The sequence below is a fragment of the Tetrao urogallus genome (genome assembly GCF_951394365.1).
Source record: "Tetrao urogallus genome assembly, chromosome: 9".
NCBI classification, from domain to species: Eukaryota; Metazoa; Chordata; class Aves; order Galliformes; family Phasianidae; genus Tetrao; species Tetrao urogallus.
This window is the reverse complement of record NC_136822.1, coordinates 18,806,574-18,832,492: the sequence shown is the minus strand read 5'-3', so window position 1 is coordinate 18,832,492 and position 25,919 is coordinate 18,806,574. Positions and strand designations below refer to the sequence as shown.

At 42.4% G+C, this 25,919-nt stretch overlaps 1 protein-coding gene across 1 annotated transcript in view; it reads left to right on the top strand.

Moving 5' to 3' along the window:
* Positions 1–25,919, top strand: part of FNDC3B (fibronectin type III domain containing 3B) — a gene marked incomplete at both ends in the record, with an annotated part of 120,350 nt that overhangs the window by 23,293 nt on the left and 71,138 nt on the right. Inside the window, 3 exons of the mRNA XM_079539675.1 lie at positions 16,549–16,625; positions 22,566–22,809; positions 24,541–24,828. Of these exons, the coding sequence (XP_079395801.1) occupies positions 16,549–16,625; positions 22,566–22,809; positions 24,541–24,828 (609 nt within the window). The remainder of the gene's footprint in view (positions 1–16,548; positions 16,626–22,565; positions 22,810–24,540; positions 24,829–25,919) is intronic.

The following is a 25,919-nucleotide window of genomic DNA, read 5'->3' as shown; positions in this document are numbered from 1 at the left end:
GATATCTGAAGCTGCCCATTGCAAAGGGCACTTGCAGCATGTTATGCATTAGACACAACGTGCTCAGAATTCTTGCCAGACCAGGGAATCCAGCTCCAGGCTCCTAAGTTCCCTTCCAGTTTTCTCTTCCATTAAGCAGTGCTTTTTGTAAGTAATAAAGCATAAAATATGATGCATTGCATCTTAGGACAGCTTGTGTGCGTTTATGGATCCCTCCTCCTTGGTGTGATGTGGCTCTGTGCTTCATCAAGGGACGTGGCCAAAAAAGTGCCAGGGCCACCTTGCTTCTGCCTGGGGGCTGTTCTGAAATGACTGGAGTTTGTAATAAATAAAGAGAAAAAGATAGGTGCAGCTGGTGGTTGGTCAGACTAATGCTCTGCCATAGCAAGGACGTGAGTGACCAAGAAAAATGCAGGGCACCTTTGGTTCTGCTTCCAGGTGGGTCACTGCTCACAGAGGAAAGCAAGGTAAATGCAGCTTTTCCACAGAACTAGTAGCAAATGTGGGAAGTGATCCAAATTCAAGCTTTGATTAATAGAGGAGAGCTTTCCATGTGATTTTTTTTGTTGTTGTTGTTTTGCTGTGAAATGGGAATCTGTCAATTTGAAAGCCTTCCGGACAGTCCTTATTTCATAATGTATGTGGTGGTTTTCTAGGTTGTTAGTCTTGCAGAAGGTTTTAGACAACCCAGATTGGAGTTTTAGTTACTGTTGCCCTGATGCTGAAATGATGGTGCTCAGGAATCTCAGGAATGCTAAACACTGACAGAATACGGTTCCTAGGAACTGAGTATTCTGTCACTTATTTTCTGCAATGGCACAGATTCCTTCGATGCTTACATGGCTCTCATAATTATTTGCATTAAACCTCTAGGGAAATCAGAAATGAGCTAGCTTTTAGAAATCAGTCCAGAAATACCCTTTTATTTGCAAAGGGGAAAAGGAGTTTGGTAAATGTTTTGCAGAGCTCCAGAAGGGCGTTGGGATGGGGCTGCTGAGTATTGAGTTTGTTTAATGCACAGCTGTTGCTGTTAATAGCTTTGAGACAACTAAAAGCTTTGCTCACTCCAAAGGCAACAACTAATAAGCAAGATTAGTTTTTAAATACAAGGGGAAAAACCTTTAGAGTCCCCTTTTCAAAATGCGTAGGTAGTTGTTTTTTTTTTTTTTCCTCCAGCAGGCGTTTGTGCAAAAGTAAATAGTTATCTTGAAAAAGTGTCTGCCTGTTGATTCTCCTTTTACATACCAACAGTGATTTAATGTAAGAGTTTCAGGCGGTGGTTTAGCTTTAAATCACATTCCTGTATGAAAAAAGAGTTTGGGTGTTCTTTGGTGCCACATGTAGGAGCAGTGCTGCTCCAAAGGGAAGGATGTGCATTGAATTGCTTTTTGTGCTTGCAGGAGTGTTACCACTTTGACTTTTTGTTCATGTAGCTGCTTGGGGGATTTATTTTCATTGGAGGGTTTTTTAAACATAAGTGTATATTTCTGTAAGAGTTGGGAAGAGAAATATTGTAAGCCAAAACTGTAGATGTATAGGAAGGGGAAGAAAGTTGAGGATAAATACAGCTACAGTTATTGCTAGGGCGCTATTTTCTTTTGTTTTTTTTCCTTTTTTTTCTTTTCTGAAGTTAGTCTCGTTATCAATGTGGGCAGGTAAGCCATAAACGAAAAAGGAGAAGGCAGCTGGCACCTGAGGGCTGGAAAGGCAAGCGGGGCTGTGCTGCAGGCAGGCAGATGGGACTCTGTGCAGAGCTGACTCTGGTTGCTGTGCTGTTTCCTGCTACTTGAGAACACAGCCGGTTTGCCGTGCGGCTGGCAGTCTGAATACCTCGTTTATTCAGTACCTACTGCCCTAGTTCAGATTCATTGTGCCCACATGCAGTGAGCACGTGTCCCTTCTGCAGCCGTGGGCCAGCTGTGCGTGCTGCCTGGCAGAGCTGGTGCTGGAGCAGCCCTTCCCAGCAGAAGGTGCTCAGTGCAGGCAGAGCGTCGTCCCTGGCTGCTTCCTGAGCCCCTCATCTGTATTCACATCTAGCTGCTGTGACTCTTGATGTTTACCATGTTATCGCAGACGTAAATTTCAGGAAAACTAAGGTTGGAGTAATGAACGTGTTATTCTTCTTGGTTGAATTGGTGTTGCTTGTGTTGAAAGCGCTCTTAAGCATTAGGAAGCTTGGGTATAGATTGATACCTCTTTGTGTAAAGGAGTGATCTGGCAGATGCCGTTTGTCTCAGGCTTGAGTTGGTTGGTTTACAGACAGAGTAACGCCCGATATTAAACCCTTCAGGTCTCTGAGTCCAATCCCTGTTCCACTTGGTGAAGTCATTTCTCTGGTAGTGCAAAAAAATTAGTGTACTTTCAGATGCCACATAGCGGAACGTGGCTGGTGAGATTAGCTTTAGTAGTTCCATAAAACAAATTCCCAACGTCGGTCAGGTTGGGTCTGATTTAGCCCAGCGTGGTTCAGTCCCTCATGGTAGAGCATGGCTCACTAAAGCACCGAAATTATCTGATTATAGTGATTTTAATGCTGATCATGAGAAGCAGTGGTACAAAGTGTCTAGCTATACTGTTGGGAGTAAGAAAGAGCTTAAAAACCTCCTCCTTAATAGGCTTTCTTAATGGCAGCCTTAAAATTTAATAAAGCGAAAACAATTTCACCGTTCAAAGATGAATGCGGGTCGGGTAATTTTTATCCAATGGACTTCATTAAATAATTGTGTGGTGTTTGATCATATCAACAGTGACATGCTGGATTTATGAGCTCCTGTTAATGACATGGAGTATTTAACAACAGCGCTTTCAGGAGAAAAGCTGCTTTCCCCTTGCTGTTGCTTACATAAGAGAAAAACTAATAGGTACCAGGATTAAGCTTCCAAAAATGAAATGTCTCAGTGTTTTTTACAACACTTTATTTTCATGGATTTCTAGCTTTTTGAATAAATAATTAACACAATATTGATAAGTGTGGAAATAAATTGTGGCAGAGAAAATTTCCAGGTGTTTTCTACCTGATGCTCTTTGCATTCTTTCCATGCTTGGTGGCTTCATGAGAAACGTGCTGCCATGAATTGCAGCCATTAACAGAAGTGAGCAGAAATCAGGTGTTGTGTAAACACGCGCTGTGTTGGTTAGAGATGTATTTCACACTTTGAATATCTTTGTTTTTGTTTTTTAATGTTTCTATTTTTAAGAACACTTTATAAATAACACTTCCAGTATTTATGCCCGATGAAATGATTCTTCTGCGGAGCTGAACCACAAAATTGGAGTAATTTAGGCTGGATGGATCTCCAAAGGCTGTAGCCCTGCCCTCTCCCTGAAGCTGGTCTGCATGGAGCAGGTTGCCCAAGGACTTCTCCAGCTGAGCACTCCAGGGCTGTAGACCTCACAGCATGTGAACAGTGTTTGGTTGCCCTCACAGTGAAAAAAGAAATGCTTTCCATCGTGATCATATCTGATCACAGTTTCCAGTGTACCAATTGTGTCTGCTACCTCTCATTACATTGCTCTGCATCTCTAAGGTCTGGTTCTGTCTCTCTGTGTCCTCAGTATTCGCTGTAGTAATGGATTTTCCTTTACAGAAGCTGTGTTGTGCATCTGCACAAAGGCCTGATTTGTAGTTGAACGCTGGGCTGTGTTTCCTTGCGGACCTTTCTGAAGGTATGCATCACAATTCCCAGCTGGCTGTTTGGGAGCTCAGGCTCAGAATGTAGGTTTTTTTCCATTCCAGTTACAGCTGATCTATTCCTGTCTATAAATATTCAAAAATTCCATTCAAAAATATTTTCTCAGTGCTTCCACCTAGAAGCATTGTGTGTTTTGTTTTGCGTTCTGAAACAGAATTTAGAAAGTGGAATTGGAATTCTGACACCTACCCAGGATGAAATTCCTGTAATGACTTCTCACAAGCTCTTGTTTGCTGTGCATCACTGGAGAAGATTAATTTGATGAAGGTTTCCAAAGCTTCAGCAAGCATTGCATTCTTTTCAAGTGAAAGTTTCAGCTGATTTGATCCATGGTTGCATCTCCTCTTGTAAACCTGGCCTTTGGGGTGCCTCATTCAGTGCCTGTGTACAGAGGGAGCACGTGGGCTGCCAGAGTGAACACTGCAGTGCTGGGACTTTGGATTTTTAAGCTACGGACAGTATGTGTAACTCTATAAATCCCACACCTGCAAGATACTGAGCTCGGCCAGTCGGTCACTCAGGTCTCTGAAGTCTGAGAATTACATGTGCTAAGCATCTTGTTGGAGCAAACTAATGGAATATATTTATGTGAGTAGCTGGACAGGTTCACTTAGCATGCTAAAAATAACGAGGCTCCCTTGATTTATTCAGCAGGAAACTTGATGTTCCTTTTCAAAAGAAGGGCAGTGATTTTTGTTGAAAAAAGAAACGTGATGGCGTGTGATTCCTTGTGGGTATGTTTTGTAAGTCTGGGTTGTGCAGCCTGCAACCTTCCTTCTGGTGCCTGAATGAAGGATGTGTGCTGTCTTGGATTCTGTATTGGAGCTCCTCCAGGTGAATTTCATCTAGAAATTTCAAACTATTTATAATATCGTTCCTGCTTTGAATGTTGTTTTCTATTGTTCTCTGTTTAACAGCTTCTGCCTTTAAACCGTAGTCTGTTCCATCTTGGCAGATTGTCACATAGGTGTGCCTGGGCTACATGGCATTTGCTGGTGGTATTTGTTTGGTAAAAGATGCTCTTTCCTCCTCTGTCCTCTCTGTTTGTTTGGAAAGTATTTTTTCGAGTTTCTGAGCCGTTTTTAAAGCTGCTGATATGTAGATGGGGCAGAAGTCTGTCTGATCTTGGTGTATTCTGTTTAACCAGACACATGATGTCTGGGATTCCAGTACATTTACAGAAATAAGGAACAGACAGTGTTGAACCTCGTACTAGAAGTAAGATTTCAGAGTCTAATAACTGAGCACCTCCAGGGCCAGGAAAGATCACTTAATGCTGCCGGTTTTCTTTCATGTGCAAAGCTTATTTCTGACCCGAAGCACAGTAGCACCTAGGTGCAAATGACAGATAATTTAGGTGTTTGCATATGCATCTAGATGCCCAGATTTTTTCCTAGAATAAATTCTTAGTGTTCAGTGTTCAGATATGTTGATCTAGGCTCAGTGCCCAGTATAACTTAATATTAAAAAAAGAGGTGAGCAAAACCTCTTTTGGATGGAAAAAGTTATCAGGAAGAGAGAAACTACTACCTTGCCTATGAGACAGGTTATTCATGTAGAACTGCTCAGGTTTTTACCACCTTTCCTCCATTTCCATCTAGTTGTGTGGTAATAGAGGGCTTTTCCCAGAATTATTTTGTGTTTGAGTTTAATTTCAGTATGGAGATTAAAGGTGTTTGTTTCCCGTTGGCTCAGTAAGTCTAAATCCAGCCTTTGAAGTCAGGTCACTCGAGATTCTGTAGATGAAAACTCAGCCCTCTAGTTGGTAATCTACCCAACAGCCACAGATTTCAAGTTTAAATAAAATGCTGCCTCTGCTACAAATGACGTCAGTGTAGCCTGAGGTGTGTTTAAGCAGAAAGCTGAAGTCAGCTTGAACAAAACTTGGCAAAAGTGAGATGTTGTATTCACGTGAATGGTCTGAATAACGTCCAATGGGTTTCCATGGTATAATTTGGTTGCATTTTATGTTTAAGAGAACTCAATTCCTTTCCTTTAGAGAGGGCCCTATGGTTGGGCTTCAGTTGTAGGCTTATGGTGAGTGGTATCTTACTGCAGTATAAATATTGGCTTTTTCCATGCATACATGAGAAAGCAATTGCCTTATGTTCCTGAAGCCCTGCTGATGTTTCCAGTGTGTAGGTGGAAGGCTGTATCCTGGAAATTAGGAGACCAAGAAAAAATCCCATAAGTTGAAGGGCTCCTGCTTCCCCTTTCCCTTCCGTTCCTCTTTACTCTGCATGGTGCCTTCTGACTGTACAGAGGAGCAGTTTGCTTCCACTTGTTGAATGAGCGTATTAGGGACTTCCTTAGGGCTAACTCTTTGCTCAGTGCCTTTGGACTTTAGACAACTCCATTCACATTGAATGGTCTCCAGATGAGGGCTGCAGAGCGGGAACGAGCTCATAGTTCCTGCAGGCCAGCAGCAGGCTGTAGCCTGATAGTAAAAACAGAAGGTTTGGTGTTGCTCAGGTAGAAGCAGGAGAAAACCTGGAGATGCAGAGATTTCAGAGAAAGGAGAACTCTGAGCTCCTGTGGCACTGGCTGTGGGACCAAGTGTGTCAAGCCCAGCTGCTGTTCCTGAACTGAGGCACAGCATGGTAGAAAACCTCTCCTGAGTTTAATCCCATTTTAATCTTCCCTCCCTTTGCCAAACCAAAACAACAACAGAAAGAAACAAACCCAACAACACCCAAACCACAAAGCCTAAAAGCCACCTCCCTCCCAGCTGTTACGTGCACTGGAACGAGTATCAGTCCTTGGGAGCACAGAGAGGCGAGGAGCCTGCCCATGTGTCTTCATCACACCCTGCCATGTTCTAATAGTGCTTTTCTCACATGGTTTTGTACTTAGTGGATTGGATGCTGTGTATTTGAAGCAGATTTTTGGTAAATTGTGTAGAAGTTTTGGGTCATTCCGTTAAGACGTGTGGGTGAATTCCTACACCACCGTTCCACTGAGTGTCGTCAGGGTGATGACTGCTGCTGGCTGCCTCTTAGGCCAAGGCCCTGCACCCTGCTCCCTCTGCCCCAGATGTCCCAGCATCTCACTGGTGCCGTGTGGGGCTGCAGTGAGGTGCAGCCTAAGGTGTGGGGTTGTCACCAGCTTGCATTGCCTTGCTGACATGGAAGCTCCCAAACCCAGGTGCTGGGACATTGTGGTTGGTATTTTAGTTCTTAATATGTGAACTCAGAGCAATGCTAGTAATTTCTAGCCTGTTTGATGCTTGATTTCTGTTGCTTTAGAAACATTCATAAAGCCATACTCTTAGAAAGCAGATAAGCATCCACAGAGATGTGTAATGCTGTCCAAAAGTTTAAGCTACTGAAGATATACTCCAGCATAATTCAGTGAAATTTCCTCTGTGGGTGTGTTTTTTTTTTGTTTTTTTTTTTGATCTGGATCTAATGCTGTGTGGAGAGAGCATGCTTTTTTTCAGAGCCCATCAAACTGTGGCACAAAGGCATCCCTGTTCAGCCTGGACCCAGCCGTGCTGTTTGCTGTCAGCCGAGCGGTGGCCACGCGGCCCAGGCAGGCCCTGCAGCCCAGCTCTGGGCAGCTGAATGGGCCCTCTTGTGCTGCAGCCTTCGGAGTGCCGGGAGAGAAATGCTGCTCTCAGCCTTCTGCTGTCACAAGGAACCTTCAGGGAGCAGAAGAGAGTGTTGCCTTCAGTTCTCAGTGCAGGGATTCAGAAGGGGAAGGAAGTTAAAAAGAAGGGACAAGGTTTTGACCACTTGTTGCCAATGTAATGTAAACCATTGTGTTGGTTTTTTTTTTTTTTTTCCACAAGAAAATATTGATGCTTCTACCTACAACTTGCACAGAATAATGTTAATGTACATTTTTAACATGTGACTCGAGTCATTTTGGAAAAAAAAATAGTAGTTTCCTGTCACTAACAGGTTCATTATTACTCCTTTCTAAGCCTGTAAAAATAATTATTTTTGTTTTCTAAACCTTCTTTTGTAGCTTGCAAAAATGCTTCAGTGCTGGAAAAGTTACTGTAGTGATGCATGATCCTACAGTAGAATTTGCACAAACTGCTCTATTACCTGGGCTCTATTACCTTACAAGTGTTAGAGGATTTATATGAGCTTAACTTTATCCAGGCGATATTCCGTTGAATTGTACAGATAACTTGTTGACAGGTATGATGTGATTTTTGTTGGATTGATCTGAAAATTGGAATAGAACCTGCAGGGAATGGTGGCTCAAGTGAAATTTCACCCTTGTTCCCTTCCCTCCCCCAAGGAAAACTTTCCCATTCCTTAACTGTATTTATGTCTAACCTAGATAAATGTGGAGTATAATTCCTTTAAGTGCACTGTTCATCTATTTTTGCTTCTGCAGTGCTTCACCAGCAATTTTGTGATGCCAAAGTGTAAGAGCCTTTTGTATGGAAAGAAAAACTGGTGCTAAGAGTTGCTGGAAGCCAGAATTGCTTCTTAAAATTAAATGAAAAATCATGAACTTGTGGAGTCACTTCATCACAATCAGAACACCAGCATGTGCCTGCTGTGCAGTCAGAGGAGTAACAGGAAAGTATTTGTTGCTGGACTTTAGCATGGAGGAGAGGGGAGAAGGACTTATCTTCTGTGCAAGCTCCTTGTTTCTCCAGCATTCTCTGGGAAGTATTGGCATAAGCTAGAGTCAATCGTTTATAGTGAGAAAACTTGAAAGGAGAAATGAACCGCATCTGAATGATTATAAGCTCCTTGTGGTATATCATATTGTAGGTGGAAGTGAGTTCATTCTCTGAAGCTTGCACAGCTTGCTGCAGTGTGAGATGCTGATGATATGGTGTGCAGTTCTATAAAATACCTTTTAGCGGCTCTGGTTGTTGTATTCACTATAGGATACTGGAGTATAAAGTATGTGTAAGCACATTATGTTAAGAAATTTCTATTTGCTTTAAAGTGGGAAGGGTTAAATATAAAACCAACTCTTACCGCATGTGTGTCTGGATGAGCAGACAAGCCAGCAAAGGGCAGCACAAATGGAATAGATGTTAGCTAATGATGTCTTCTCGAAGAGAGCACCAGGGCTGATGGCAGAGCCCTTGGAGAATACGGGCTGGTGTACTGGGGATGCTTGCTTAGCTGCTGTTTGCACATTTGCTGAAATGCACATCCATCATCAAAAGGCACTGATGCCTTTCCTTCCCTCCCCACTCCCCTCTGCAATAAAGAAGGCATGTTTATGACAGCCAGATATTAACTGTCATATTTTGGTGAGAGTGTTCAAATGGAGTGTTTTAAATGACTCACCAAAGTCCAGGATCCAAACTTGTTAAGAATAAAACTTGTCAGATGCTGTCGCGTTTGGTGCCAGCGCTGTTCCCTCACTGCTGGGTGGGCTGATGGATGGAAGGTTGACGTTGGCTTTCAGGCTGCGTGATATTTCTTGCTGTGGGTGGACAGGCAGAGAATAGCCATCTCCTAATTGCTGCCTCGTTAAGGGCAGGTGGAAGAGAACATAATGCATAGCATAATTGTTGGCTTGGGTTTGGATCTGTTGCTGATTGTACCATCATCTTAGTGTTGCCATGGGAATGTAATAATTATATTTTGAATAATTGGAGCATTTTCTTTTACTGCTGCAGATAACTGATGTATAATTATTGTTACCTTTAATGAAAGCTACACTCTAAGCTGATTATTGAATGTTTGTATAAACACGTGACAGCAAAACTTTCTACAATTGAATGCAATTTTGTAAACGTGTCAGCAAGCCAACTCATGTACCCCCAAAGCATTTACATCATTAGAATGTGCTGGAAAGCTGTTTGCAAGAGGAAAATAATATCCATAGTTCAACATCTGTCCTTTATAATGTTCTTGTGGCTTGATGTTCATCTTTCTAGACATAAGTAATTCCTGTCAATGTCAGGCTGGTGACATTGCTGTGTCATTGATGGTTGATCATGACATTGATGGTGCTATGCAGCATGTAAATGGAAATGCTGTTCATGTTTCTGTAGGAATCGCACTGCCCTCATCCAGCAATGGACACTTCCCTGTAGCTGAGGCTGGGTAGGGGCTGGTGGTGCTGCATAGGTTTCAGGGGACTGCTGGGCCTCCACTGGAACACCTCAGCTCAGTGTGTGAGGTGTGTGGTTCCAAAGGGAAGCCTCTTGCTGACTGAGGATTCCCACGTTCTGCCTGCTTTAGTAGTCCAGAGCACTGCTGTATGAGTTGACCCATGCGGGTTTGTGGCCAGTCACTCCCACTGGTCCCCATGTGACCTCAGGTTGGCTGTGTGGTTTGGACCACCAACCATGTTCCTGCAACTGCTCCGTGTGGGGATCATGTGGGGCAGCTCTGCCATCCTCGTTCTTTGCATCAGGTTGTGCTCACCACGTAATGAATGTCTCTCCAGCTCCAGGTTCTTGTTTTGTGGCTTGTATGCTAATGGATTGATTTCAGATGTTTTCAGTGTCGTTGTTTCTTCTTTGTTTCCAGAGTAGCCCTAATTTATTTTACAGTATTTGCCATTTAAGCATTCTGATTTTAGACAGATGTTTGTCTCTTGTGTTTTAGTCTAGACATCTCTGATTTACAATCTGTAACCCATCTGGTGAATTGCCATGGGAGTATGCTTATTTTCAGTGCTTGAAGTATTGCAAAATACTCTTTGCAAGTGTTTTTGCAGTAGCGACTGTTGAGCCAACCAGCAGAAAAGGTTTATTTGAGCAAAAGAATCAAAATTGTTTATTCAGATTAGGGCAGCAAAATATTCCACTTCTATTAAAAAAAAAAAAAAGGAAAAAAAAGTTCAACTCCAAAATATTTATTTGCCCTTAAAAACACTCCCCAAGAATACCAACATCTGGGAGACAGAGGGTGTACACTTCAAACGTCAGTGCTGTTGTTTTCTTATGAACTGGAGGCAGTGTGCAGCAGGGCAATTGGCAAGGACAGGTGAGAAAAGCAGCCCACAGAAGGCTCTGGTGCAAACAGCAGAGATGCTGTCCTGTGAGACGCCCAGAAATGCTCCATGGACTGACTGCTCTGAGCCTTTGGCACGTGTTTCTGAGTGTTTTCATCTGGTATTTGGATGAGTTTGTCCACACATGTTGGAGACAGCACAAACCCAGGGCTGGATGCAGGGCCTCCTGCTGTGAGATCCAAGCATTGCGCACATAATTCATAGCTGTGGGATTTGCCTTTTAACAGTAACAACAACGATGCACTGAAACTCTGAGTGACTGATGTATTTTTAAACTTTTTTTTCATTTTTAGAATGATTTTGGCCAATTAATTTGGACAGGGGTGAGGTAGAAGGGCTTATAATTTGTAACCATATCCGCTGTGTTCACAGGATTTTAAAAGCGTATTGGAAAAAAATAAAGGGTGATGGAAGTTGCAAAGGCATTTAAGAAACATCTTTCACCTACAGAAGATCCTTCAGCCTTCCCTGGCAGGCCCTGTGTCTGCATGTATTTATTGAGGTAACTGCAGTCAGTGGTTAAGCCATGCAGGTTCATGCAGGTCAGCTTCAGGCTGAGGCTTTTTTTGGATGCTCCATGCACATTTAAAAGTCATTTGGTGCTGGACCACCAAGATCATTTGAAACCCGTTGGAAACTTGGTAATGCTATCATACTATAATAGCAAGGCGAAAAGGAATGGTTTCTTCTGGACTGTAATCTGAACAGAAAGTGAATAGTGGAGGTGCATATCGAAGTGAATGTGCCCGTAGTTGCGCTTCTTTCTGAAGCAGGAGTGCTGTGCATTTGCAGAAATGTCTCTGTTGGAGCATGGGCTCTCTGTGTCCTCAGGCTCCATGCGTGCTGATGTCCCCTTTTTCCTCCTGCTAATCAGGGGACATTGTCTGGCAGCTGTGGCAGCCTGCTGAGGAGTTCCACAAGTGTGTGCTAGGCGTCCTTTTATTCGCATCTTAAGTGTAAGTGAGGTTGCCCTAAGGAAGGAGACCCTCAAGTAGTGCAAAACTCTCTGCAGCCGCCTTCACGAATGTGCTGCCCCGTGGGGATGGCTGAGTGCTGGGTGCTTTTGCTAACCCTGGGCGATATTAATGGCCTTATTCCTGTGCCTTCCACTGCCCCGCTTCTGCAGGGTGAATGCAGCATAGCTGGGATTCTTCTGACATACCAGACCTCTCTGAAGGTTTCTAAACAGCTGTCGCGTTGTCCCCTCGGGCACTTAGTTTTGTAAAAGCTGCTCCTTTTTCATGCAGAGCTGCCTCCATCTACAAGTTTGTAGTCATGTAGATGCAAAGTATTCCAGTTTGGATCAGCAGCAGATCTGGGTCCTGGGCCGTGGTGACTTCAGGAGGCGTGGCTGTGCGGCATGGGGCAAACAGGCAGACCTTGGGGTGTGGGTGCTGTGTGCCATTGCCCGACGTGGCACATAAGCTGCTGGAGTGGGAAGAGAAGCTGTGTGCAGCCAGCAGTGAAAGGCAGCCTGTTTGTGCTTGTTTCATTGAGGAAATTGTTCCGGAACAGCTGCTCGTCCATGTGAAAATGCAAATCCCTGGGTCCCCGCCAAGGGCAGTGAGTCCTGGGTCACTTGTTTTAGCAGAGCAGGCCAATTTGCCCTTAAACGATCTTCCCGTTTCATTCGGTCACAGCTCTTGCTCAATAGATTTACTTCCTGAGACAGCCTTGTGTGCCGAGTCACAGCACTGAGAGCCACTGCAACGAGCTGAGGGAGCAGTGAGGTTTCCATGAATTAGTTCTAGCTCTATGCTGTGTAAAGCACAGGGCGTGTGCTTGGGTGGCATTTCTCTTCTGATAGCATTAGAACAGAGGATTCTTCAATTTCAAAGACCCTGCCAAAATCGCCACGTCTCTTCTCCTGCAGGTATTACAGGGTGCAATCCCAAGTCACCATGTGCTTGCTGGAAGCAGGGCTGAGATCCCACTGAGCAGTTCATGGACCTGAGAGTTAGGGTGCACTGGGGAATTTCACCTTGAAGCCAGGAGGGGCTTGAGTTGTAGGAGCAAGCTCTGCAATGTGGGCAGTGCAAATATGTACCAAAGCATGTGAGCATAGGTTTGGGACTGGATTTGGACAATATTCTGCAGTGGAGATTTAGCAATTGGGAGAGAAAAACACTGTGTTTGTGGAGCAGCTGGGATGGGAAAACAGCACAGTGCAGTGACCTTGCTGCTTCATGGTGCTACACGCAAAGAAACAGGCAAGATGCTTTGCTCCAGCCAGAGGAACCAATGTGCAAGACTTGGGCTTCTGTATTTAACAGAAGAAAACTAATTAATTCATGCATGAGAGATTACTAAGGATCATAATAAAAGCATACTGATTTCAAAATTGCTTTTATACAAGAATGTTGCGAGTGCTGCGATCTGAAACCAAGGCTGTAGTCTGCCTCGAAAACCTTGGGGCAGAAATTCCTGCAGTGGGTTGTGCTGTGATTGCAGAAGGACTAAAAACGGACCAAGAGCTGACAGTCCCCAGGACAGAGCAGCCTCCTCGGCTGGGGAGGTGCAGGAGGGGAAGGGGAGGAAGACTTGGTTTCATCTGCAGCTTCCCGTAATGTGCTGCAGTGCAAGTAGAGTAGTTGTGGTTCTGTTGGTGCAGGCGCTTTCTTGGTTTTGATTTTTATTCTTTTAAAGGCAGCAGATCTGGGAAACATTTTTCTCTTCTCGAAATGGTTACAATAATTACAATGAAAGGGAGGCAGCATGGGGTTCACCAGGGCTTCGGCCGGTCACCGGCTGTGTCCCCTGGGAACTGAGCCGCTCTGCTTCTCCTGCTTCCTTGCCTACACAAGTGTTGGAAGCACAAACTCTTGGTGCTGTCAGGGCAGTGGGTTCCTCACACCTGCGTATCGGGGCAGCTTTGGGGAAGCTCTCCAGAAGCTGCTGGAGGCACTCAGTATTTATGGTGCTGGAGCTCAGGGTGGAATTTGGGAATTTGGCCTCTGGCTTTGCGAGCAGCAGTAGCCAAATCTCTTCTGGCTCGGTTTTGTGATGCACCCAGGGGATGGCCTTTATTTGTTAACAGGTTCAAAATGTATTAAGGCGAGCTTGTTGCAGCGGGCAGCATCCAGGGCAGAGCAGCATGACTCCTTGTGTGTGTTAAATCGTGTGTTGAACTGTGAGCTTCAATTAAGACTTGCAAGGGTTTAAAATACCCTGGGGGAAAATCCGTACGTCCTTCCTATGAATATAAGTAATTGGGGAACATCCATTTCTAAGTAATTTTTTTAAGAGTTAAAATATTAGATGTAAGAAAAAGATAAATAAACAAAACAACAACAAAAAAAAGATTTGATTTTGTTTTAGTGCTAAATTGGGAGTGGTTTCTCTGCAGGCAAGGACTTTAACTGGGGCTCTGTGTTACTCACTGCCACTTGAAGTTGTTTTGATACCGTTGACGAGAGAGATGAAATAATGTATGCTAAAGTCATTTGGCTCGCCTGGAAATCAAAGCACTGGAAACAAAACCTTGCTGCAAATCACAGGGCTGTCATTCTTTTAAAACCTGTTACCCAAATGGCTTTAACAGTTTGTGGGTTGTGCGCGAGGTTAGGAATCATCTTGCGCAGTGCACGTTTTGATGATAAAACCCAATCTTTTTTTTTTATTGGAATGGAAGTGTTGCAGTCAACAGTCTCGGTGTGGGAGTTTGATTTCTTCCTGCCAGTCGATTGCTGCTCCATATGAGCAATTGGCAAGGGCTTTGCGGGACAGATGATGGCCGTGCCGAGTTGAGCGATTCTCTGCTGTCATATAGCACTTAGCTGATCTGTGTGTAGAAACTGCAGAGCTGCTCCATTTTCAAATGTATTTCCAGGCAGAGTTTATGTATTTCCAGGCAGAGTTTATGTTTTTGAGAGACTGGCTAGGGCCATGGTGGACCGCAAGTAGAGAGGATTTTGGTTGAGGGCTTGAAACACATTAAAAATTAGGCTTTTTTCTCTTTAGCATCGTTCACTTGCTGTAACGTTTGAAGTGCTAATTATTCCTGCCACCTATTCTCGGGCGCGTTGCACCCTGAAGAACCCAACAGCACTTGTTAATCCCGTGTGCCTTCTTCTCCCCCAGCCCAGTGCTGCTGTGCACACCCCTGTTGTGTGTGCTGTGCCCTGCTGATCTCAGCACTGTTCTCAGAGGAAGTTCAGAGAAAAGCATGAAACCATATTCCTCGGAAGACATATGCAAAGATTTATTTTTTTAATAGGAAAAATGCATTTACTCAAATAATGTTTCTGAAAAGCTCCCTGTGAACCAATTGTCACTTCATATTTTGTGATGGGTTTAAACAGAACAGACCCACAGCTTAATCCACCCGGCAATTGCTTACTACTCATGCTGTTACATTTTTCCATTCACGCTGAAACTGTTGACTGAGGGAGCTTTATTAAGGGAGACAAAGGACATTAATAGAGCTATAAAGTGAGGTGGGGAAAAACATCTGTGCTAGATGAGTGATAAAGCCATTTTCCTAGTGAGGCTGTAGTATAGGTGAGGTTCCCTGCGTAGTTGGGTATTGAGCAGTGTGAGGAGCAGCAGAGCCCCACTCTTAACTTCTGAAACAATAAACACTGGAACTTCAGGAGTTTTCACGTATTTAATGCGCTTAATAAATTATCATATTTCAAATGTAGATGTGACCAGTAAAAACCATATGCAGGTAGAGAATGGCTTCCTTATGGGTCAGTGTGGACTCATGTCCCTGTTTCCTTGCTGCTGTTGGATGACAGGCTGCAGCTCCTTCCATTGCTGGAGGTTTCACCAGATTTGTCCAACTGTTTGAGGCAGACGGCGTTGAGCTGATGAGCTGCCATTCCACCCCTTGATGCCTGAAGTTCTCCACATGTTCTGACGTTTGGCTTCCTTTCCTGGAATGGGACGTGGTTTGGAGAAGCTGGGTGCCTGCTCTGTCAGAGGAGATTGAAGTGATCTTCTGTAGTAATTGCCTAAGCTAAAATTCATTTGGCAGCAGCAAAGTGCAGAGCTCTCTGAGCTCTTCTCCAGAGTTTGGCCATGAATTCTCAGCCCATGGTAAATGCTGGAGGAACAGATTAGAATGAAGATTAGCATATGTACTAGGGGAATCATTACGTTATTCTTTTCAAAACAGTAAACTCTCATTGCAAACATCTGTCTGTTGTTTGAGGAGTTCATTTTATTGACTGCTATGTGTGATGTGTCTGGTTTTAACAGCTAAATCAGTGAGCAATAGAGTCAACTATTCCCATTTTATCTGCGTGCTTTCTTGTAGCTGTGAGGCTGTGTTTGCAAAAGTCAAGTGGTTATGGCACTTGCTTTGTTGTACTTGTACTCAGTGCCTCAAAATGGAACTGGCATGCTCAGGGCTGGATTTCAGAGTGGAAACCGTAAGCTTCTTGCTTGTACAACTGCATTCCAAGGTTAGTCTGAATAGCTGAGATAATGAGTTTGGTCTTTGTGCATTCTTAAATAGATAGCTTTTCGCATATGTGATTTTTGGTACAATTGGACACTTTCCTTAGGAGTTGCCTAGTTCCAGGCTGCACAGTTTCTGCTTTGTTCTGCACCTCCATGTCTTTGACAAGAATAACTTAACCAGATTTCAGTACAGGAATTGTGGGCTGCTAAAGGACAGATTGTGTTACTGCTTAATGCTGTATAAGTTGATCGGTGGGTAATATAAAGCCTGTGTTTTAGCTGTTTTATGATGAAAATATTATTTCAGCAGAATATATGTTAAAGTCATCGAACAATGATTTTATTTTCAGGATGATGGCATGAGGCATTTTCCACACACCAGAAATTACTGGATTTCTTCATTTTGTTATTGTAGGCTTCTAAAATAAAGCTATTTTTAACCTTTTCTGAGCAATTGTGCAATTTCTTTCAACCGAAATAAATCTCTTTCCCTTTCTTTTAGGACCAGCAGAGGTTCCCATGATGTCACCCAATGGATCCATCCCCCCTATTCATGTGCCTCCCGGTTATATCTCGCAGGTACGCTGCTGGAAGAGTTAATGTCTACGTAGAAGCAATGGCATTGATCACATACAGAAGTCGTCTTGGCTGAAGTGTGGTTTAGAAATGTGTGAAAATGAAAGTTGTAACGTGTCTTTTTGTATTCATCTTCATTGGCAACACATACATGCATTTGTGCATGTGAGCACACATGTGCACCTTTGCTCACTGTATGCAACGTATACCCATTTTTTTTAATGCTGGCAAAAGCTGTACATATAGGTTGAGCCTATATGTGCAGCTTCTTTGCCTGTCCATGTTGGTGGGTAATGTGTTAAGCTCTAGTGTGACAGTTGTATGTGGTAGGAGACTGGTGGAAGAAGCTATAAAATGCTCTTTGGGTCTTCAGTGTTAGCCCTGCAATAACCATGACTTGTCAAGAGCTGTTGTGTTTTTAAGATGGCTGTGATAGTTATCTATTCTGTATTTACAGGAAAAAAAAAAAGTGAAAAAAGGTTTTTCAGAAAGCTCTTAGGTTTTTGAAAGTCTTGAGCAGCTGCTGGTTTTTATGTAAGTAGGAAATTTGGATCACCTGATTGTTTAATTTTCCTTCATCTGCAAAGATTAGAGGCTTTCTATAGTTAAAATAAATAAAAAAAATTAAGGCAGAGTAACAGCAAATGATAGAATCTTCAGATTTATTGTATTAATTTCACTGAGATGTGTACTAGACCAGAAGCTTTACTAAAAGTGTACAAAGCAATTTGGATCTCACTGATGGATCAAATAAGAGCTTTGGATGTGCGCTTTTGGACTTGTTGTTAAGTAGAAAACATCTGATGTTCTGGAATCCCTCCCCAGGAAATGTGAGCTTGTCTAATTCTGAAAAATTGTGGATGGCGTCATGCTTAAATCCCACAAAATACTGCAATCACTCTGTGGTATTTTAACTTCTCAGCAGAATGGAAATATCCCCCTAGTGCAGAGGCTGTTGTTAGCCCTCTGCCTCTTAACAAGCCCTGCCTGAAGAACTAGGAGCAGACAGGAGGGACACAGCAGGCTCTGGGATGCATTTGCTCTTCCTTTGACATAACTTTAAAGCCATTTTGTTACTGAACTGCTTATACATTTCATTTCCTGGGCTAAAGCGTGGGCTGGCTGTAGCTGAAATGCTTTGTCAAACCAAGTGATCAAAGTCTTAGAGTTGTAACTTCGTTTGAACCTGATTCCCCTTCTCTGCTTTTTGTGGATCAGTCTAATAATCCCGCTAAAGAAGTTCTTGATTTCTTAACCAATTAAAAAAAAAAAAAAAAAAAAAAAAAAAAAAAAAAAAAAACAACCCAAAAACCTCTTCTGAAGAAAATCTTCCAGCAACTGGAAATAAGTTTTAGGGGAAGAACTGTATGCAGTACATTTCAGCAGCATAGTATGTGTTCTACTCTGTGAAGAGCCACCGTTCTTCCTTTCAGATAGCTTCATAGTGCATAGTACACGGTGCTGCTCAGCCGCCTCTGGGCAGCAGGCTGTGCAAGCTGTGTGCTCAGCCCTGTGGTTTGCTATGCATTGAATGCACTCAGACTTTGATGGAAAGAAATTGTAGCCTCTAGAAAGAGGGAGATCTTTAAATAACATTTAAAGTGGTGGAAAATCCAACACATCCTCAGGGTTTTGTGTCTGGGTGAATTCTGTATGCTGGGTTGTATGCTGGCTGTATGCTGTATGTGTTCTCTTCCAAATTCAATTTGTCTAGCACAAGTTTTTAGCCACACGCTGTTTCTGTGTGGCTTACTGCTCACAGAGCTTTTCTTTGTATTTTGTGAGCTGCAACCAATAGAGTCATCCTTTAGCAGGATGATCCTTCCGAACACTGAACGCCTGGAAGGCTCTGCAGGTCTTACACAGAGCAAGCCCTAACGCTCTGAGCCTTTGCACTCCATGAGCGCTGGCCCTGAGGATCTGTCTTGTGCGAGGCTTCAGATATCCTAATATTTCTGCCAGCATTAGGGATGTTCTTCTGACTGTTTTCTAAGGCGTGAGCGTAATACTGGTGTTTGTATGCAGTGATAGCAATGCTAAACTTGTCAGGACTGGCGTGAGCTTGGATTGGCATCCTTAAAAAATGAAGTGAATAAATAAAATGTTAACATCCAAGTGCCTTGAAGATGAGCTCATTCTGTACTGTTTTCTGGTACAGATTGATTTATGAATGAAGTTTCAAATTAGTTTATGAAATTCCACAAGTACTGGTCATGGTCCACCCAGTGGCCGTGCTCCAGCTATCCTTGCTGGATCTTGCACGTTAGGTTTAAGTGAAATAGGAGTAGCATTTTGAAATGGAATGCAAGTATATTCCATGCTACCATGTCTATTCAGTAGATGTGTGTTGCGGAATATAACAATGATTGCATTATTTCAGCTAAAACTTTAAAATAAAAAAAAATCTAAAAGAAAAATCCAGGTACAGCTTACCTGTACAGAAAGAACATCTGTCTTTTTTTCCTGCAGGTCAAGTATTAAATTTCAATGGAGAGTAATAGAGAGCACACAGTAGTGATATACAAATATATGAATTGTCTTAGATTGAGTTTTCATTGCTACAGTACTATATTTAATGCAAAACAAACAACATTTAACAAAATGCTGTTCTCCAAACATGGCAACCAACAAAGAAGGCAATTTTATTGTGTGTGTGTGTAATGTTTATCCAAACTCTCCTGAAAGCTCATGCACCTCTCTTACTAATTAATCTTCTGAAGATAACCAGGTAGAACTATGCAATAACAACATAGTTAGTGAAGCGACTTGCCAATTACACCAGCAAGCACAAAAAGTAATAGCAAAAGACCACTTAACTAATAACTGCTTGAGAAACACAAGCTAATGAAAGCTTAGCTCTAGGTGCCGAACAACCAGAACTGTTTGTTTTCTGTAAATTTAATCCACTGAATTAATAATAATTACTTTTAATATTACTGTTATATCTAGAGACAGAGGTGAAAGTTCCAGAATTGAATTGGAGGCTGTTTAGTAGACAGTGCATTCTTGACAAATTTCTAGTCTTCACGACACACAGTTTCAAGGAGATGTGAAGAGCTGCGGATTTCTTCTTAAATTAGGAAAACTTAACCTCTCTACTAAGTTATGCTATTTTCTTTATCATTTATTTATCAAAACTAATTTATTCTGTCTTAGATTGAAAAAGTGTCATCTCCCAGAATGATGCTACAGGTTATAAAACTGCAGGTTCTGTAAGTCTGGAGGTGTCTGCAGTCTCAACCAATCCTTGTGGGTTTTTTTTAGTCACCCAATGGCTGTAAAACCTCATACAGTGCCAACTTCCTGATCTGTTAAGGGCAGAATATTGTATTTAAGCATTGTCTTCTGCTTCTAAAATTTACAGGTCTGTCTGTAAATCCTAGTTTAAGGAGGAAATGTTCTGTAGGGCAAGGAAAGGAAGTGACTTTTTGCAAGATCCTTTGTGTTTCTGCCTTCGTTTGGAACACATGCACTTGAAGTAACAGGAATGCTGTAAGCATTTGCGGCCTAGAGAAACAAAAGATATTAGTTTCCTAACTTTTGATGAAAGTCGTTTGGAAGGCTTGCTCATCCCCTGATCTCTGGGTTTTCTTACAGTGCTGATGCTCTGCAGTTTCAGCAGCAATAGAATTTCAAAAAGACTGTCGGAAGGACTTGGAGGCTTTCTCCCTGCTCTCTAGAAGAGAGTTTAGGAAGAGAAATCATAATAATTTTAGTAGTAGTTTACATGAGGTGCTGCTACAGAGCACAAGTTTCTGTCTAAATCTGTTTTTTAACGTATCCCTCTTTCATCTAGTGCACAGGATCCAGATGTCATCTGATGTAGGTACACAGATAAGGGCTTGGACCCATCAGGGCTCTGAAGCTTAGCCTGGTGAAAGCCAGGACGAAAACTTTTCATGTCAAAATGTAGGAGCTTGCTGTGCCTCAATTAAGTAGTAATGGAAATCTAAGAGAGTTAAGCCTCGGCATTTTCATGTACAGCCTTAAATAAGTCATTTTGGCTTTCACGTACGCTAACTGTAAAAAGACTTTCCTCCAAATGACATGAGCGAGTCTCAGACTTGATATGTGGATGAGAGATGTGGGGATTGAGTAGAGCCTGATAGCAGAGATTGGAGGCCTGAGAATGCAGCAGACTGAAGTGCTGCTCTGTCTCCCAGGCTCAGCTGTCTTCTGAGGACTGTAGAGACTTTGAAATTGAAAGCTAGCAGGTGACAAATTGCTAGCTTAGGTTGTAAAATTAGAGTTTAGGAAAAGTAAGCTAAACAATTCCTATTCTGGTTATTCAGCATTGCAAGCAACGCATCTCTTAATGTAAAAAAAATAAAATAAAATCAGTTACAAGTGACTGAATTACTTTCTGTAGAAAATTTTCTTCAGTAAGGAAGCCAGCTCATCCATGTCCTTGTCTGTGGTGTGAATTACGCCTGTAAGCTATGGGCTGACACAAGTGGTGTGAGTTAAGAATTGGGTCAGCTAATGCTGGTTGAATTACACCCTGTGTAAGTTGCTCAGATGATGCCTGAGATGTGGGCTTGTGCTTGCTAGAGCATTGCTGCTTGTGGCTCCAGCACTGTGTGTGACAAGGCTTGTCACCCTGCAGCAGGAGCAGTGGTGTGCTCATGTCATGATTGCTTCTGCTCAGCATAGGTCAGCTTAGACAATTTTTGGTGTGGTTTGGGCTAAGACCCCATGATGTTACTAGAGCCACAGGAGCGTGGGAATCTTCTTAAGGTTTCTTATGCTGATGGGGCATAAATATCTCCAAGTAGTGACAAATGCCTGAGAATGGTCATACTTTGTGGCAGGCATCTAAAATTCTCCAGACCTTATCTGCCTTAGCGTGCCGCATCTTCATCAGTGCGTCAGGAAGCTTTCTTCTCCGTCCTTCTGTTTGTACTGCAAATGGTGGGACTCTAAGCTGTGCCTTTCTGCATTCACCTTTCTCGTACAATACATTCATCACAAACATTATTTCTTCCCTGTGTCATCAGTAAGTTTAGAAAAACCCATTTCTGACAGCCAAACTGGTTGTCTAAATTCTTGCACACCTTTCTACCGTATTTTTACTTTTAGACTTCAAGGAGTATTAATTGTTCAGTTGTATTTTTAAGTTCCAGGAATGGCAGAATTTTTTTTTTTGAATATGCTTCAAGAATAGCTTGGCTCCTAAATCTGGACTGAAATTGGGCTGGCTGACTTTTCTCCAGAAATATACTTTTTCCAGAGCTGCAAGCTGAAAACCATTTTTTTTTATTTTCAGCCTAAGCACATTTCCACCTTTCTACATCTGTTTTTACATGCTTTGACTCTGATCTTTGGGGCCAAGGTATGCATATTTGAGAGTTGATTTGCATGGACATACGGATCAGCTCTGTAGCAGGAGAAAACTGCTGCCCTATGGTTTCTTTTAACAGTTAGAGATACCTGCTGTGAACAGAGCAATTCTTCTGAAAAAGGGTGTTGCACAGGAGGTTCCTGCAGCTGACAGGTCTCCGTGCACGCACAACAGCAATGCCAGCTAATCTCCAGCTGTTACTAACTCTGTACTCAAATAACACTTTCAAAATCAGTGGTAGAAATTTTATATGCAGAAGGTAAGATTGGTCTTAATGAGTACTCTTATTCTGGTGCTTTTGTGTTCCTTTCTTAATTGCTTTACTCCATAAATACAGGGTATTTGTTTTGTCTCTTACCCACACAGTTATCGCTGGCAGTAGTTAGTCTCCCGATGATGACTGTGGCTATCTGAATATCCAAGAAAAGCCACATCACCACTGTGTTTACCCGTGCTGATATTAATTTTAGAAACGTGTTTATGTATAAACATAAGGACCAACCATTTTTTAATAGGAAAACAAACTGTAAACAGTGCTGTTTTAAAACCACGTTCAGTTCAGATGCTGCATAACGTGCCCCTGTCCCTGCCTTCCCTTGCAGGTGATAGAAGACAACACCGGTGTCCGGAGGGTGGTGGTCACCCCGCAATCTCCAGAGTGTTACCCTCCCAGCTACCCTTCTGCCATCTCTCCGACCCATCACTTACCTCCGTACCTGGCACACCATCCTCATTTCATTCACAACTCCCATACGGCTTTTTATCCTCCTGTCACTGGGCCTGGGGATATGCCACCACAGTTTTTCCCGCAGCATCATCTTCCACCAACACTATATGGAGAACAAGGTGAGTTGGAAGAAACTGCTGGCATTTCTCACCTGTTCAGGTGTTTAGTAGGTGTTAATGGCCAGTGAAACCAAGAGTGGCCAATGAATTAGAGAACACAGATGGAGTCTCCTTTATGTACTGGAGCAAGAGATTGTCAGCGTGTGTCGCTATCCAGAGTGCAGCAGCGCAGGACAGTCCTATGGTGCAGCTCTAGGTTATAGAAGCAAATCCAATCCTAACTTAATTCATAAATACAGAGTACGGGAAATTCTCATCCTTTGTTTCAAAGCAGGGCTGTGACTTTGCTAATCATTCTTCATTGTCATGGTGCAGCACTGTACAGAAAACCAAAAGGCAAAATCCAGGCTTGGGAATGAGGATGGAAAAGGAGGGTTAGATCTGAGCGAGACTTGCCACGGATATTTCCAGTGGGAGCAGCTGAACACCACTTCCTGTTGGCAGCAGTGTGCTTTCTGTCCCTCAGAAGCTCAGAATCACAGAAGTTTTCCAAGAAACAACAGGCATTTTCTGTTTATTATTCTGGTTGAGTCTGGTCAGCAGAGTCACTGAAAAGCACAACCTGGTACTAAAGAGTAACGTGGCAACCCAAATCAGGTTATAAATAATTGCCATAAAAGAAGTGAAAATAGAATATTTCTGTCTGAAATATGCACTGGTCAATCCTGGAGAGAAGTCTGTATGGAACTGAAATTCAGTAGTCAGCAAAGTTGCTCAAGATACATGGAAGTCAGGTCAAGATTCATGTTTTTACTCCCAAAATACCTGGACTTAATACACATTAAAGAATAGTTTCGAGTCATGTCACCAGAAGTGAGACTTCTCTGGAGAGGGAAAGAGGAGACAGAAAGAGGATCTAGTGATGATTCACTTTGAAGTTTCTATTGACCAACAGACCATCTCCTAATGAGGAATGGGCAATACAGCTGACATTTAATTTCCTTATCCTGGGGGGAGGAAATGGAAAGTACAGGACACCAATAGGCCATTGCAGCTCATCAGATAAACAGGTGAGGAATGTTTCTCTTGAAAAGAGAACAGTGCAGTTTGTCAGATAGCTTAACAAAATGTTGTGTGCAAGCACTGAAGTGTGTTAAGTAAGCACAGGGACTTTCAGCCAGTGGTTAAGTAGATGCTGAATAGTTCTTTAGCCAGCAGATAGCAAGAGACTTGTTCAAATTAATAACAAGCAATAAAAATCCAGAAATTAAGCAATAAAAATAAAAAAAATCCTTGATTGCTTTAATAAAATGACCTGTATCTGTGACACTAAAATAACTGAAGTGGTGAGTATTGGAGTATTATACCCATGAATATTGGTCTACTGTTTCCCATTTGTCCAAGGGCTTGTACCAGAAACAAAAATGGCAAAGAATCTGTTAGAGTGCTTAATGAATTTATGAAGGCTTTTTCCAAAATACGTCTTGTTAGATTTCTTTTTTCCTTGAAATTTGGGCCTCAGACTGAAAAGGAGGGGAGAAAAAGCAATTTACCCCATTACTGCGTTTTATTTATACGTGCACCTACATCCAGAGTTATGAAATCTCAAGCAGCAAGTGAGCGCGCTTAATATGATGCTGAAAAAAACCATCAATCCTGCAGAAAAACTTTCTTAACAAAAAATGTTGTAGAGGTAATCTCAGGGAAAATCTGGGATTTAATCTGGCGGTGGTCAGGAATTGGATTGGTGATCTTGTTCTGAGTTAATGTGAATGAATTCTTTCGTTTCAGAAATCATACCACTATATGGGATGTCCAGCTATATTACCAGGGAAGATCAGTACAGCAAACCACAGCACAAAAAACTCAAAGACAGGCAGATTGATCGCCAAAACCGTCTGAACAGTCCTCCTTCATCCATCTACAAAAGCCATATAGGCAGCTGCACAACTGTATATAATGGCTATGCAAAGAGCCACAATGGAGCAAGCAGTGGAAGTGGTGGGGGGGCACCAGGAGTGAAGAAGCCAGAGCGCAGAGCGAGGAGCAGCCCAAAGTCTAACGAACAAGAGCCACATGGTAAAGGCAGATTTATTTATTTGTAGTTCCCTTTTATTGCACCTTTCCAGCTTACGACCACCTGTATGTGGATCCAGTAACTATGCCAAAAAACACTGCCACCCACACATAAAGATGGTGTTAATACAGTGTGAGGGTAAATATAAACATTGAGTTTGTTATGCTGTGTTTATTTTGTAAGCCAAACCCGTTGCCTCCTATCTTTCTTGACTATTCCCTGGTAGCTGCAGCGTCATTTTCTTTTTATCTGTTAGGAGAAATGCATTTTGCAGGCAAGTTCTTGGTTTTATTGTACTTACCAAACAGGCATCTTGATGTTTCACAAAAACCTTGGGTACAACCGAGCTTTAACCAAGACCAGGCTGCTAGGTAGTGCTACTTCTCTCTTCTGGTGAATGTATTAAACTTACAAGAATGTTCTGGGATAATTGCTGAAAAAACAGGTTTATGTGAAGCTTCACCAGTTAGTTGAAACAGAACAAACTTGACAAGTAATTGCTTAATCTTAGCAATTGGAATTCATAGTTAGACCTGGCTTCTTCTGAAATAATTTTCTTCAACTTTTTTTTTTTTTTTTTTTTTTTTGAAGCTTGTCATCAACATACTGCAGGTCTACAGTGAAACAGTAGGTCATTCACCTGATTCATTCTATAGCTTTCCACAAGCCATTCTGCACATAACCAATTCTACTTTAGTTTAGCTCAGTAATTTGTTTTAATAAATTATGACTTTCATCCCTTTTGTTCTCAATATGAATCAGTTTTTCATATAGAAAAATGACTCAAGACGTGAGCTTTTCCACCTCAGTCTATTGGTGTATTCATACACGCATACTAATACACAAATATCTGAAGGAGGGTGATCACTGAGGCTTTGTAATGGCTCCCACTGAACAGAACTGTCTTTATAAGCTTCTGATCATCTCTGCGACTGCTTATTTATCTTCTGTGTTTCTTCTTGATTTATTTGGGGATTTATCAACACTTTTGGCCTTATTTGTAATTGAGGTGAGAGCTAAAAGCAGCCAAGAAGTAGCTGATAATTTTGATTCGTACTGCTGAGACAGCAGTGTGTTCAGAGCAACTGAGAAA